Source organism: Pygocentrus nattereri, chromosome 6, assembly GCF_015220715.1.
Source record: "Pygocentrus nattereri isolate fPygNat1 chromosome 6, fPygNat1.pri, whole genome shotgun sequence".
Lineage (NCBI taxonomy): Eukaryota > Metazoa > Chordata > Actinopteri > Characiformes > Serrasalmidae > Pygocentrus > Pygocentrus nattereri.
The window spans coordinates 3,830,008-3,843,689 of record NC_051216.1 but is presented as its reverse complement, the minus strand read 5'-3'; the positions used below and the strand labels follow the sequence as shown (position 1 = coordinate 3,843,689).

General features: G+C 43.5%; 1 protein-coding gene across 3 annotated transcripts; it reads left to right on the top strand.

The window, feature by feature from the left end:
* The first annotated feature begins 580 nt into the window (after nt 1-580).
* Nucleotides 581-12,334, top strand: hnmt (histamine N-methyltransferase). 3 transcript variants are annotated; one of them, XM_037539686.1, is made up of 7 exons: nt 581-650; nt 2,404-2,544; nt 2,633-2,685; nt 3,155-3,262; nt 7,647-7,777; nt 7,882-7,975; nt 10,996-12,334. In XM_037539686.1, exons 2-7 carry the CDS (start codon nt 2,408-2,410, stop codon nt 11,349-11,351), a joined length of 879 nt encoding a protein of 292 aa, XP_037395583.1. In that variant the 5' UTR covers nt 581-650; nt 2,404-2,407; the 3' UTR covers nt 11,352-12,334. The 3 variants fall into 3 exon arrangements, with proteins under 3 accessions (XP_037395583.1, XP_037395585.1, XP_037395584.1); XM_037539688.1 differs by lacking the exon at nt 581-650 and adding an exon at nt 667-998; XM_037539687.1 differs by lacking the exon at nt 581-650 and adding an exon at nt 667-1,042.
* The last annotated feature ends 1,348 nt before the right edge of the window (nt 12,335-13,682 follow it).

Here is a 13,682-nt window from a genome sequence, read left to right as displayed (position 1 = left end):
TTTTGTATATTTGCAGCTTTTCAGTTGTTTCTGTCACAGGAATAAATGCAGGGTTCTCTTCAAACTTTCACTTGGGCTTCTTTGGTGTGACAGGTGGAGATTCAAGTTCTGACAACGAAAGTAGCTAAAAAGCAGCCACTACTTTTCCAGAAGCAGCTGTAAAGCAGCCACTACTCCTTCTGGAAAGCTCTGATTGTGCATCACAGTTAGTCTGAACAGTGACGGCCGAAAACCAAGCAACAGTTGCTGTGGAGGAAGGCGGTTGTAGCAGGAGCTGAATGATTCCCATGTACTTCTATTGAGTCGAGCAGAGCTGTTAGAGGCTGTGTCTTTAAGACTGTGGGTGGAACCTCTCTCTCTCTCTCTCTCTCTCTCTCTCTCGCTCTCGCTCTCTCTCTCGCCCCCTCTCCCTCTCTCCCCCCCTCTCCCTCTCTCCCCCCCTCTCCCTCCCCCCCTGCCCTTTTCTCCCCCCCTCTCCCACTCTCCCCCCCTCTCCCTCCCCCCCTGCCCTTTTCTCCCCCCTCTCTCTCTCTCCGTCTCTCTCTCTCTCTGTGTCTTTCTCTCTCTGTCTCTCTCTCCCTCCCGCCCCCCCTCCCTCTCTGTCTCTCTCTCTGTCTCTGTCTCTCCCTCCCCGCGGACCGAAGGCTGCAGTAAGTGTGTGCTCCTGCTCTGTGTCGTGATTGAGCGATGTTTTTGTGGTAATTGTGTGAGTGTGGAGCTCTGATCTCCTCTCCTCTCCGGATCGGGGCAGCATGGCGAGTCTCGGCGCCTGGAGCTCGGCGTCAACTCGCTCTCCTCTGTTCTCCTCTCCTGTCTCCTCCTGTCCTCCTCTCCGTTGCTCTGCTGAACGGCTGCGGCTGAGAAACGCTCGCTTTGTGAACCTGTTGATGAGCCGCTGTTACAGCAGGCGCAGCTAGGCTGGCTGATACACAGAGAGCTGGACTGACCGAGCGACTGTCCTTCACTGTGACAGACAGAGCAGGGGACACAACCGGCAGGTCTTCTGTGGTCACTCATTAACACCACACTTCCTCCAGTGACTGTGAGAAACTGAGGAATGACTGTGGGACTGAGGAGGCAGTGTGTGTGTGTGTGTGTGTGTGTGTGTGTGTGTGTGTGTTTGTTTGTTTGTTTATATATGTAATTAATTCTGTGAATATTAATGATTCTGAAATGAAAATGTTTAAATCTGTTTACATTTATTTTAACGATTATATACACTTTTGCAATCTACTGAACACTAGACATTTAATTTTAACTTATTTATAACTTATTTATTTATTTCTTCATATCTTCATATATACTTTATATTGTATCTTTTTTCAGTTTGGGACATTATTTGAAAATACTTGTTACCCTTTTCATTGTTTGTAAATTTCATGATGAATGGACTAAAAGACATGACCTAAAATGACTTGGAAAAACTTCTGGTTCCATTGACTTACATTAAAAGTAAAGCATATATATATATAATGTAACATACACACCTTGTGTCTCCAAAACAAACACAATTTATAAACAAATTGAGTTCATCGTGTGATCTTGACCCTGTTTTGCTTCTCTGCATCTTAGTGCAGCCTTTGATATGATTGATCACACGTTTTCAATCCAGCGTCTTCAATGCTGGGTCGGACTCTCGAGCTCAGTATTAGAATGGTTTAAATCATTTTTAGGTGACAGGCAGTTCATGGTTTCACTTGGAAATCATTCATCAGAAAAGGTACTTTTCTTGTGGAGTCCCTCAAGGTCCAGTTTTAGGGCCTTTGCTTTTCTCTTTGTACATGTTACCTCTAGGTGATGTCATTAGGAAACATCGATTTTCATGGCTATGCTAACATACAATTATACATTTCAGTTCTTTCTGATGATGAAGACACTGTAGACGGTCACATACTTTTCTGCTGTCATGAAAATCTGAAATAGTGATTGTTCGTACCAAAACCCAGAGAAAGCTGCTTTATGAGAAGCTTGGCTCTTTAGCTGCATATAAATAAAAATATTAATAATATACATTTAAATGTGTTTGTATTTGTGTGTGTGCATGTATATAAATTATATTTGTTAGACACAAAGCACCTCAAGGAGCTGGGTTTAACTGACTCATTCAACCCATTCACTCACTCACATTTAGCAGGACGAAGACTCTCCAGCAGGGGGCGCTGTTAGGCTTTTGATTCTTCATAAGAGTGACACGTTTTGTCTTTCTTTATTTCTTTTTGTGTGTCGTCTGCTATTTGCTTTGGAAACATGATTGCATGTAAAAGCTAAAAACTGACCTCTGTAGACCTCACTAGCTGCTTTCTGACCTCTCTTCACTGCATGTGCTTGTGATATGGGAACAGAAGGAACACGGAGGGTCAGATTGTCCATTAAACGGCTACTTAATATGTTACTGTGTTCCAGAGCGATGGCGGCTCCTCTCAGAAGTCTGGTGGAGGATTATTCCAGATATCATCAGGCTTTCCAGCTGTTCCTGGAACGCTCCTCCGAACACCAGTGCATGAGAGATTTCATCCATGCAGTGCTTCCAGACATGCTGGCCAGGTACACTGGTCTTGTCATAACATCAGTGAATGTACTGGGTTGATTACAGGTAAAATAATCTGGTTCTCACTCTTCCTCCGTCCTGCAGCGTTGGATCTGGACAAAGCACTCTGAACGTGATGGGAGTGGGAAGTGGAGCAGGTATGACCCCCATAACAGCCGGTCCAGTGGAGCTACATTGTGAGGGCATCTTTCACACCTGATACTAACAGAAAATGATATCATGATACCTGAAGACATTTATCACAGTCTTTTCCTGAGGTTTGCAAATGAGCTGAAAAAATGCCCCAGTGAAGAAGTTGTGTTATGTTTAAAAAATCAAACTATGAGCAGAAAATAAATCATTTAAGAAGGAACTTGACGACAAAATCCTGCAGTGATCGTTATGAATACATTCTTAAAATGAATATCGTCCAATCAGCTGCTGCTTTGCAGTTTATCCTGGTGGTTTGTTTACAGGCTGTCTAATTGGTGAGTCTTTTTGATGTTAAGTCTTTGTAAATGAGCTGCAGAGTTGTTCAGTCTTCTAGAAATACTGACCATACATCACATACTCAGAGTTTCTGATATATCATCATATTGCAGCACCCCTATTTAATATCATCTCCAGGTGAGATGGACTTGGAAATGCTTGGGCAGCTGCGCTTAAAGCACCCAGAGGCCAAAGTGGACAATGAGGTGGTGGAGCCCAGCGGTGACATGCTTTACAAGTATAAAGGTATGGACTGACCGCTCTGTTCATTTTACCTCATCTGTGCTTTGTAGTTGTGCCCAGTGTTCAGTTCAACGAACCAGTCCGGTTCAGTCTGATCCATTTTGGTTAATTTCATTTTAAATGGTTTGGCTTAACTATGGAAATGGGTGTAGTGTTAGAGTGGAAATGGGTGTAGTGTTAGAGTGGAAATGGGTGTAGTGTTAGCGTGGAAACGGGTGTAGTGTTAGAGTGGAAATGGGTGTAGTGTTAGAGTGGAAATGGGTGTAGTGTTAGAGTGGAAATGGGTGTAGTGTTAGAGTGGAAATGGGTGTAGTGTTAATGTGGAAATGAGTGTAGTGTTAATGTGGAAATGGGTGTAGTGTTAATGTGGAAATGGGTGTAGTGTTAACGGGGAAATGGGTGTAGTGTTAGCGTGGAAATGGGTGTAGTGTTAATGTGGAAATGGGTGTAGTGTTAGAGTGGAAATGGGTGTAGTGTTAACGTGGAAATGGGTGTAGTGTTAATGTGGAAATGGGTGTAGTGTTAACGTGGAAATGGGTGTAGTGTTAGCGTGGAAATGGGTGTAGTGTTAACGTGGAAATGGGTGTAGTGTTAGAGTGGAAATGGGTGTAGTGTTAACGTGGAAATGGGTGTAGTGTTAACGTGGAAATGGGTGTAGTGTTAGCGTGGATATGGGTGTAGTGTTAATGTGGAAATGGGTGTAGTATTAGCGTGGAAATGGGTGTAGTGTTAGAGTGGAAATGGGTGTAGTGTTAGAGTGGAAATGGGTGTAGTGTTAACGTGGAAATGGGTGTAGTGTTAGCGTGGAAATGGGTGTAGTGTTAATGTGGAAATGGGTGTAGTGTTAACGTGGAAATGGGTGTAGTGTTAACGTGGAAATGGGTGTAGTGTTAACGTGGAAATGGGTGTAGTGTTAGAGTGGAAATGGGTGTAGTGTTAGAGTGGAAATGGGTGTAGTGTTAGAGTGGAAATGGGTGTAGTGTTAGAGTGGAAATGGGTGTAGTGTTAATGTGGAAATGGGTGTAGTGTTAAAGTGGAAATGGGTGTAGTGTTAATGTGGAAATGGGTGTAGTGTTAGCGTGGAAATGGGTGTAGTGTTAGCGTGGAAATGGGTGTAGTGTTAGCGTGGAAATGGGTGTAGTGTTAATGTGGAAATGGGTGTAGTGTTAGAGTGGAAATGGGTGTAGTGTTAGCGTGGAAATGGGTGTAGTGTTAGCGTGGAAATGGGTGTAGTGTTAGCGTGGAAATGGGTGTAGTGTTAGCGTGGAAATGGGTGTAGTGTTAATGTGGAAATGGGTGTAGTGTTAATGTGGAAATGGGTGTAGTGTTAGAGTAGAAATGGGTGTAGTGTTAATGTGGAAATGGGTGTAGTGTTAATGTGGAAATGGGTGTAGTGTTAGCGTGGAAATGGGTGTAGTGTTAGCGTGGAAATGGGTGTAGTGTTAATGTGGAAATGAGTGTAGTGTTAATGTGGAAATGAGTGTAGTGTTAATGTGGAAATGGGTGTAGTGTTAACGGGGAAATGGGTGTAGTGTTAACGGGGAAATGGGTGTAGTGTTAGCGTGGAAATGGGTGTAGTGTTAATGTGGAAATGGGTGTAGTGTTAGCGTGGAAATGGGTGTAGTGTTAATGTGGAAATGGGTGTAGTGTTAATGTGGAAATGGGTGTAGTGTTAACGTGGAAATGGGTGTAGTGTTAACGTGGAAATGGGTGTAGTGTTAATGTGGAAATGGGTGTAGTGTTAATGTGGAAATGGGTGTAGTGTTAGCGTGGAAATGGGTGTAGTGTTAATGTGGAAATGGGTGTAGTGTTAGCGTGGAAATGGGTGTAGTGTTAATGTGGAAATGGGTGTAGTGTTAATGTGGAAATGAGTGTAGTGTTAGCGTGGAAATGGGTGTAGTGTTAATGTGGAAATGGGTGTAGTGTTAATGTGGAAATGAGTGTAGTGTTAACGGGGAAATGGGTGTAGTGTTAACGTGGAAATGGGTGTAGTGTTAGCGTGGAAATGGGTGTAGTGTTAGCGTGGAAATGGGTGTAGTGTTAGCGTGGAAATGGGTGTAGTATTAGCGTGGAAATGGGTGTAGTGTTAGAGTGGAAATGGGTGTAGTGTTAGAGTGGAAATGGGTGTAGTGTTAACGTGGAAATGGGTGTAGTGTTAGCGTGGAAATGGGTGTAGTGTTAGCGTGGAAATGGGTGTAGTGTTAACGTGGAAATGGGTGTAGTGTTAACGTGGAAATGGGTGTAGTGTTAACGTGGAAATGGGTGTAGTGTTAGCGTGGAAATGGGTGTAGTGTTAGCGTGGAAATGGGTGTAGTGTTAGAGTGGAAATGGGTGTAGTGTTAATGTGGAAATGAGTGCAGTGTTAGAGTGGAAATGGGTGCAGTGTTAGAGTGGAAATGGGTGCAGTGTTAATGTGGAAATGGGTGTAGTGTTAGAGTGGAAATGGGTGCAGTGTTAGAGTGGAAATGGGTGCAGTGTTAACGTGGAAATGGGTGTAGTGTTAGAGTATAAATGGGTGCAGTGTTAACGTGGAAATGGGTGCAGTGTTAACGTGGAAATGGGTGCAGTGTTAACGTGGAAATGGGTGTAGTGTTAGAGTATAAATGGGTGCAGTGTTAACGTGGAAATGGGTGCAGTGTTAACGTGGAAATGGGTGCAGTGTTAACGTGGAAATGGGTGCAGTGTTAACGTGGAAATGGGTGTAGTGTTAATGTGGAAATGGGTGTAGTGTTAACGTGAAAATGGGTGTAGTGTTAACGTGGAAATGGGTGTAGTGTTAATGTGGAAATGGGTGCAGTGTTAACGTGGAAATGGGTGTAGTGTTAGAGTATAAATGGGTGTAGTGTTAACGTGGAAATGGGTGTAGTGTTAACGTGGAAATGGGTGTAGTGTTAATGTGGAAATGGGTGTAGTGTTAACGTGAAAATGGGTGTAGTGTTAACGTGGAAATGGGTGTAGTGTTAATGTGGAAATGGGTGTAGTGTTAACGTGGAAATGGGTGTAGTGTTAGCGTGGAAATGGGTGTAGTGTTAGAGTATAAATGGGTGTAGTGTTAACGTGGAAATGGGTGTAGTGTTAACGTGGAAATGGGTGTAGTGTTAACGTGGAAATGGGTGTAGTGTTAACGTGAAAATGGGTGTAGTGTTAACGTGGAAATGGGTGTAGTGTTAATGTGGAAATGGGTGTAGTGTTAACGTGGAAATGGGTGTAGTGTTAACGTGGAAATGGGTGTAGTGTTAGCGTGGAAATGGGTGTAGTGTTAGAGTGGAAATGGGTGTAGTGTTAGAGTGGAAATGGGTGTAGTGTTAGCGTGGAAATGGGTGTAGTGTTAACGTGGAAATGGGTGTAGTGTTAACGTGGAAATGGGTGTAGTGTTAGAGTGGAAATTGGTGTAGTGTTAGAGTGGAAATGGGTGTAGTGTTAGAGTGGAAATGGGTGCAGTGTTAATGTGGAAATGGGTGCAGTGTTAATGTGGAAATGGGTGTAGTGTTAATGTGGAAATGGGTGTAGTGTTAGAGTGGAAATGGGTGTAGTGTTAGAGTGGAAATGGGTGTAGTGTTAGCGTGGAAATGGGTGTAGTGTTAACGTGGAAATGGGTGTAGTGTTAACGTGGAAATGGGTGTAGTGTTAACGTGGAAATGGGTGTAGTGTTAGAGTGGAAATGGGTGTAGTGTTAGAGTGGAAATGGGTGTATTGTTAGAGTGGAAATGGGTGCAGTGTTAACGTGGAAATGGGTGCAGTGTTAACGTGGAAATGGGTGCAGTGTTAATGTGGAAATGGGTGTAGTGTTAACGTGGAAATGGGTGTAGTGTTAACGTGGAAATGGGTGTAGTGTTAACGTGAAAATGGGTGTAGTGTTAACGTGGAAATGGGTGTAGTGTTAGAGTGGAAATGGGTGTAGTGTTAGAGTGGAAATGGGTGTAGTGTTAGCGTGGAAATGGGTGTAGTGTTAGCGTGGAAATGGGTGTAGTGTTAATGTGGAAATGGGTGTAGTGTTAACGTGGAAATGGGTGTAGTGTTAGAGTGGAAATGGGTGTAGTGTTAGCGTGGAAATGGGTGTAGTGTTAGCGTGGAAATGGGTGTAGTGTTAATGTGGAAATGGGTGTAGTGTTAACGTGGAAATGGGTGTAGTGTTAGCGTGGAAATGGGTGTAGTGTTAGCGTGGAAATGGGTGTAGTGTTAATGTGGAAATGGGTGTAGTGTTAACGGGGAAATGGGTGTAGTGTTAATGTGGAAATGGGTGTAGTGTTAACGGGGAAATGGGTGTAGTGTTAACGGGGAAATGGGTGTAGTGTTAATGTGGAAATGGGTGTAGTGTTAACGTGGAAATGGGTGTAGTGTAACAGTGAAAACAGCAGCACTGATCAGGGAGATTCACTTTGTCCAGTTTTAGTGTCGAAGACACCAGACCTTGATCACATCACCTTCCGGTGGAATAAGATGACCGCGTCGGAGTTCGAGAAGGACTGGAAAGAGAGAAACCTGGAGAAAAGAATGGACTTCGTTCACATGATTCAGGTTCCTGCATAATGTTGTGCTTTTCATCAGAGTTCAGCGTTAGCTTGATTAATATTAAGAATGTATGAAGTCGTCTTTTCATCTTTATTCACCGTGTTCTACAGATGCTGTACTATGTGAAGGATCCAGAGGCCACAGTTACGTTTTTTCGAAGTTTGCTGCACAAGAACGGCAAACTGCTCATCATACTGGTCTCAGGTAAACTGAGTGAGTCATATTTACAGTGCAGGTAGGGGCCCATTCACACAGCCTCAGCTGTACTAACCGCACTGCAGCCCAACCCACAATCTCCCAGTGTTAAAAATCAATTTGATGCTTCATGTGAGGAGGACAGCCGGTGTTGCTAAGGCGAGGTTTATTCCTCAGATCACCGAAAGCAGAGGTCCTACATATTTCTTGTGGTTTATTTTTCTTATGTGGTCCGCTTATGACATTTGTGTGGTATTTGCACCAAATTCACCTGCAATTCCTTTTTACTTGATCATTTTCAGACGTCTCTTTGTCCCTTAGGATCAATCAGGCTGTTTTTGTTACTATGCCTTTAAGACAGACACCTTATTAGGTACAGTAAAGGCTGCTAGTAAAAGGCTGGACCCCCTTTTACCTTCAGAACTGCTTTAATTCTTCATGGCAGACTTTCAACAAGGTGTTGGAAACGTTCCTCAGAGATTCTGGTTGGTTATTTGAGTTCCTGTTGTCTTTCTATCATCTGGAACCAGTCTGCCCGTTCTCCTCTGACCTCTCACATCAACGAGGCATTTTCGTCCACACAACTGACCGCTCACTGGATATTTCCTCTTTTTCGGACCGATCTCTGTAAACCCTTGAGATGGTTGAGCGTGAAAATCCCAGTAGATCAGCAGTTTCTGAAATACTCAGACCAGCCCGTCTGGCACCAACAACCACGCCACGTTCAAAGTCTCTTAAATCCCCTTTCTTCCCCGTTCTGATGCTCGGTCTGCACTTCAGCAAGGTGTCTTGACCACCTCTACAGGCCTAAATGCACAGTTGCGGCCGTGTGATTGGCTGATTAGCTATTTGTGTTAACAAGCAACTGTACCTCATAAAGTGGCTGACGAGTGTAAATGAGCTCTGTTCTGATTTGGCTGAATCAAAGAGCTGCCTGGGCTGAAACACTCCTTATAACTTCAGGAGGCAGAGCTAAACTCCGTTCAAATTTGGCTCATTTATGATTCTTCATGCTTGGCTTTATTTTACTACGTCTTCACAAACGGGCCTATTTCGAGCTGAAGGACACGGGCTGAAGAAATGTAGGCTTGTTATGTTACCATTGAAATGTAAAATGATTGTTTGTGCTGAAATAGAAACTTAGTAACAGTTAGTTTAAGTATATGCAAATGTGGAAAAAGCATTCAACCTGGGCCACATTTCCCAAAAGCATCTTAGTGTTAAGATCATCTTGACTGGTAGAGAGTGTGTTCAGTGTGACGCTCACTCAGTGCTGGACAGTACCTGAGTAACTGAGTAAATGTAATTAGTTTCTGTACTTTAGTATTTTTGGTGTATCTGTACTGAAGTTTCTCTGTTCTGGGCGTCTTTCTCCTTTCACTCCACTACATTTCAGAGTCTAATATCCGACTTTTTCCTCCTACATTTTGAGAAATCTGTCGTTCCTTTTGGTTTCTGTGTGTATAAAAACGTAACATGTCAAAACGAAAGAAGCGCAAAGCCAGAGCACCAATCAGGGCCCAGCGGTCACTTTGTTTAGAGCTGGTTTTGACCTGTTGGTCATACCGACCCAGTGCAGCACGCGGTTCAACGTCAGCGCAGCAGCGTAAAACTTTGGGAGAGTCTGTTCAACATAAATGATGAACTAACCTAACTTTGTGTAAATAGAGCTCAATATAGAAATATGTCCACATATGCAGTCGAGACTGACGCGGCTTTTTTCTGAATTTCTACAAACACCAGTTCATTTTATAGTAAATGAGTTTGGGCTGGTTTATGTTTATGAACAGACGCCTACAGATCAACATAGTAAAGGAGCTCATCTGTGATCCTGAGTTTAAAGCCAGTTTTTATTCAACTTAAACTTGGAACTAAGTTGTAAATAAATCTGAAACTGAAACTTTGCTTGTGTGTAAAAAGTGATTTCAGAGCCACTCGGTTCTCCCTGATGGAAACTGTTTACCTTCAGTGTTTTGTGCTTCTGATCATTTTAATAGACGTCAGCGTCACTAATTAATGACGTTCTATTAAAAGACTGGTTTACCAAGAGAGACGCTGGAGGACTTTCACCTGAAATGAGTTCATGAAGCCAGTCTGGTTATAAAAATGATAACAGGACATCATAGCCAGAATTACTCTTTTAGTACTTTTACTTTATATTTTTTTACTTTTTGCGGCACGGTGGCGTGGTGGGTAGCGCTGTCGCCTCACAGTGAGGAGGGCCTGGGTTCGATTCCCCGGCCGGGCGACCGGGGTCCTCTCTGTGTGGAGTTTGCATGTTCTCCCCGTGTCTGCGTGGGTTTCCTCCAGGTTCTCCGGTTTCCTCCCACAGTCCAAAAGACATGCAGTCAGGCCAGTTGTGTAAAATGATCAAATTGTAAGTCGCTCTGGATAAGAGTGTCAGCCAAATGCCGTTAATGTAATGTATACTTACATCCGTATAAGTACATCCATCCATCCATTTTCTAAGCCACTTCTCCGTCAGGGTCACAGAGCCTATCCCAGCAGTCTTCGGGCGGAAGGCAGGATACACCCTGGACAGATCGTCAGTCCATCGCAGGGCAGACAGTCAGTCACTCACACCTAGGGGTAATTTAGCATGTCAAATTGGCCTGTGGGAGGAAACCGGAGAACCCGGAGGAAACACACGCAGACACACGGGGAGAACATGCAAACTCCACACAGAGAGGACCCCGGTCACCCGGCCGGGGAATCGAACCCAGGCCTTCCTCGCTGGGAGGCGATAGTGCTACCCACCACGCCACCGTGCCGCCTATACTCAAGTACATTTGAAGGGAAATACTTTAGTACTTTTACTCAAGTGGAGGTCTAAAGGGAGGAACTTCTACTTTTACTGGAGGCATATATTTTACCTTGGGGGTCTCCACTTTAACTCAGGTACGTGGTTTGTGGACTTCGTCTACCTCTGTAATAAACCAGCTCAGATAGTTTCTCTAGGACTGATTGACCAATGATTGACAAAATAGACTGTTATATAATAAGACACTACCTCGCTTTGCCCCCTGCAGGTGAGAGCGGGTGGGGCCGGCTGTGGAGAACCTTCAAGGCCGAGCTGTGCAACACCGACATCAGCCAGTGCATCACGACCAGAGACATCAAAAGCTTCCTGGACGCCAAAGGGATCCCGTACCAGAAGCACACAATGCCGTCCCAGATGGACATCACAGAGTGCTTCAAACCAGGGGACGAGAAAGGAGAGCTGCTGCTGGACTTCCTGACCGAACTGATGGACTTCAGTAAGAGCGCATCCCCGGAGCTGAGGGAAGGTGTGCTGGAGCTGCTCAGACATCCAGACTGCAGCAAAGAGGTGGACGGCAGGGTTATATTCAATAATAACCTGGAGGCTATAGTGCTCGACCCCTAGACCTGACACTTAGACGCATTGTGCAGAGGGGATTAAAGGTGCACTTCGACTAGCAGTAAGATTATACCAGGATTTCTACCTTAAATCTGAGCTGTTTGAGTAAATCTATTGATTTAAATCCATTGGATGCACTGGATTTCAGAAATTCATAAGCACAGAGTTCAGGATGAGCACAGATCATTGACCTATTGCTGTTGTTGGATCAAAACCTCGTAACTTTACAGGAGAAGGAAAAAACCTACTTTACTTTTAATGCAAGTCAGTGGAACCAGAGTTTTTTCCAAGTCATTTTGGGCCGTTTGTTTTGGTCCATTCATCGTGAAGTTTACACACGATGTAAAGACCAACAGGAATTTTCAGATCATGTCAAAAACTGAAAAACCACAAAAATGGAGATACAAGGTTTTCTTCTGACAGCAGCGATATGCAAGGTTCATCTTCTCCAATCAGGAACAAATCGACCTTTCACGAAATCCTACACAGTTAAAACAGACGACTCTTTAAGGGTTCATTGGAATTTAGAATCATGAGTTCTATATAGCATCATTTCATGCTTAAATGGTTCTATATAGTACCAAAAAAGGTTCTTCTATTACTGCGATGTCAAGCCTTTAACGATAGTTGAACCCTTTTTGGTGCTATGTAGAATTATATTAGAAAAGGTTCTATACAGAACCACATACGACATACTCTCCATCAATTTGAAGAACCATTTCACCATGCATAGAACCATTTAAGCATGCAGATGGTTCTATATGGAACTCACGGTCCTATATAGAACTATTGATTTTCCTAACGAACCCTCCAAGAACCATCCCATCCAAACCCAGAAAAGCAAAATGTTGATTGATTCATTTTTTTCAGAATAATAGAAGTACGAAAAATTATGTTTCTTTTGTTATTTTCAAAAATACCTGAAAAATTGAGTGTAAACAGAGCGATGGTTCAGACGTCTTTACAGTGGTGGTGATGGGAACCAGGCGTAGACACAGATATAGACACTTTATTTACCATCCAGAACCACCAGAGAACCTACACGAGTCTTCTGAGCTTATATGGAATGTTGATGATGGAAAATAGAAAAAAAAAATACATTTTAATCTAAAATCTTCTCAAAACTGTCATAAAACAGTGTTTCTTTCTGTGAGGGAGCTTTTGGAGGGGGACGTCTGGTTCCCATCACTACCACTGTGAACAGTTCTGACTCGGTGAGTTTATCTAGAACAGAGCTTTTCACACCAAACCGCTCTGAATGACTCTTTTTACATCTTAACCACTAAATAATGCAATTTTAAGTAATAATATAGGTTAGGTATAAACTATAGTCAGTGCACTCATGCAGACTTGATTATTTAATGATTCGGCCGCTTATTAATCAGAATTAGTCATATCAGTTAAGTTCAGAATGCAGCAGTGTTATTAGTATGGCCTCCTTTTAGCCGTGAAATAGCTCTAGACTGATAAAAGCCACAGAAAAATGGGTTCTAAATGCTAATGTAGTTAATATAATCGTATAATATCGTTCTGTCAGAGATCTGATTCAGGAGGCAGGTGTTGGTTTGCGGCGACTGTTGTTTAATTGGGTAGTGTGAATAAAAAAACACGTTTAATCCACACTGTGTTTGTGTTTTCATTATATAAAGCAGTGGATGGAATTAGAATACAGAGGCCTTTGTAGGCTGGGTGATCTCTAATAAAACATCAGGCTTAGCGGTATACAGGGTGGATGCATCCGATTACAAGTCAGCATATTTTTATAACCGTGAGGCGCCGAGGAACCAATCACACTCCAACTGTAAGAGGGGGTCATAGAGTTTCTGACCGGCTCCTTCAGTCTGAGAGGAGCTGAGACCCCTGAGCCGAACGTTCTGCGTTCTCCACGTCAATCAGAGTGAATCCGTCAGAACTGAGCAGCGGGATTTTCATCAGCAGTGAAGCTCCAGCAGCTCAGAGCGTTCGGCGCTGGTTCCACAGCACTGGATGATCTCCGAAATCCCACTGAAAGAGCCGTGAGAGCAGCGACGCCCGACACGCTCAGTCCAGTCTGGGATGAGTTTGACTGTGGTGTTGATGTCGTCCGTCCAGCTGGAGGAGGTTCAGACTGAGACCTTGTAGAACTACATAATAAACTTTACGCTCATTTAAGTTTACAGTTCACCGCATTGACCTTCATGTTGTGTGAAACCTTCATGATGAAAGGGAGAATATTGCGCAGATGGAAACTCGCAGCACAGCCAGTGGACCATGTACTCTGCCGTAGCCTGACTGCATACTAATGTCCCATAAGGACATGCAGTTTTAACAGGGAAAGGGAATAAAACATTACATATT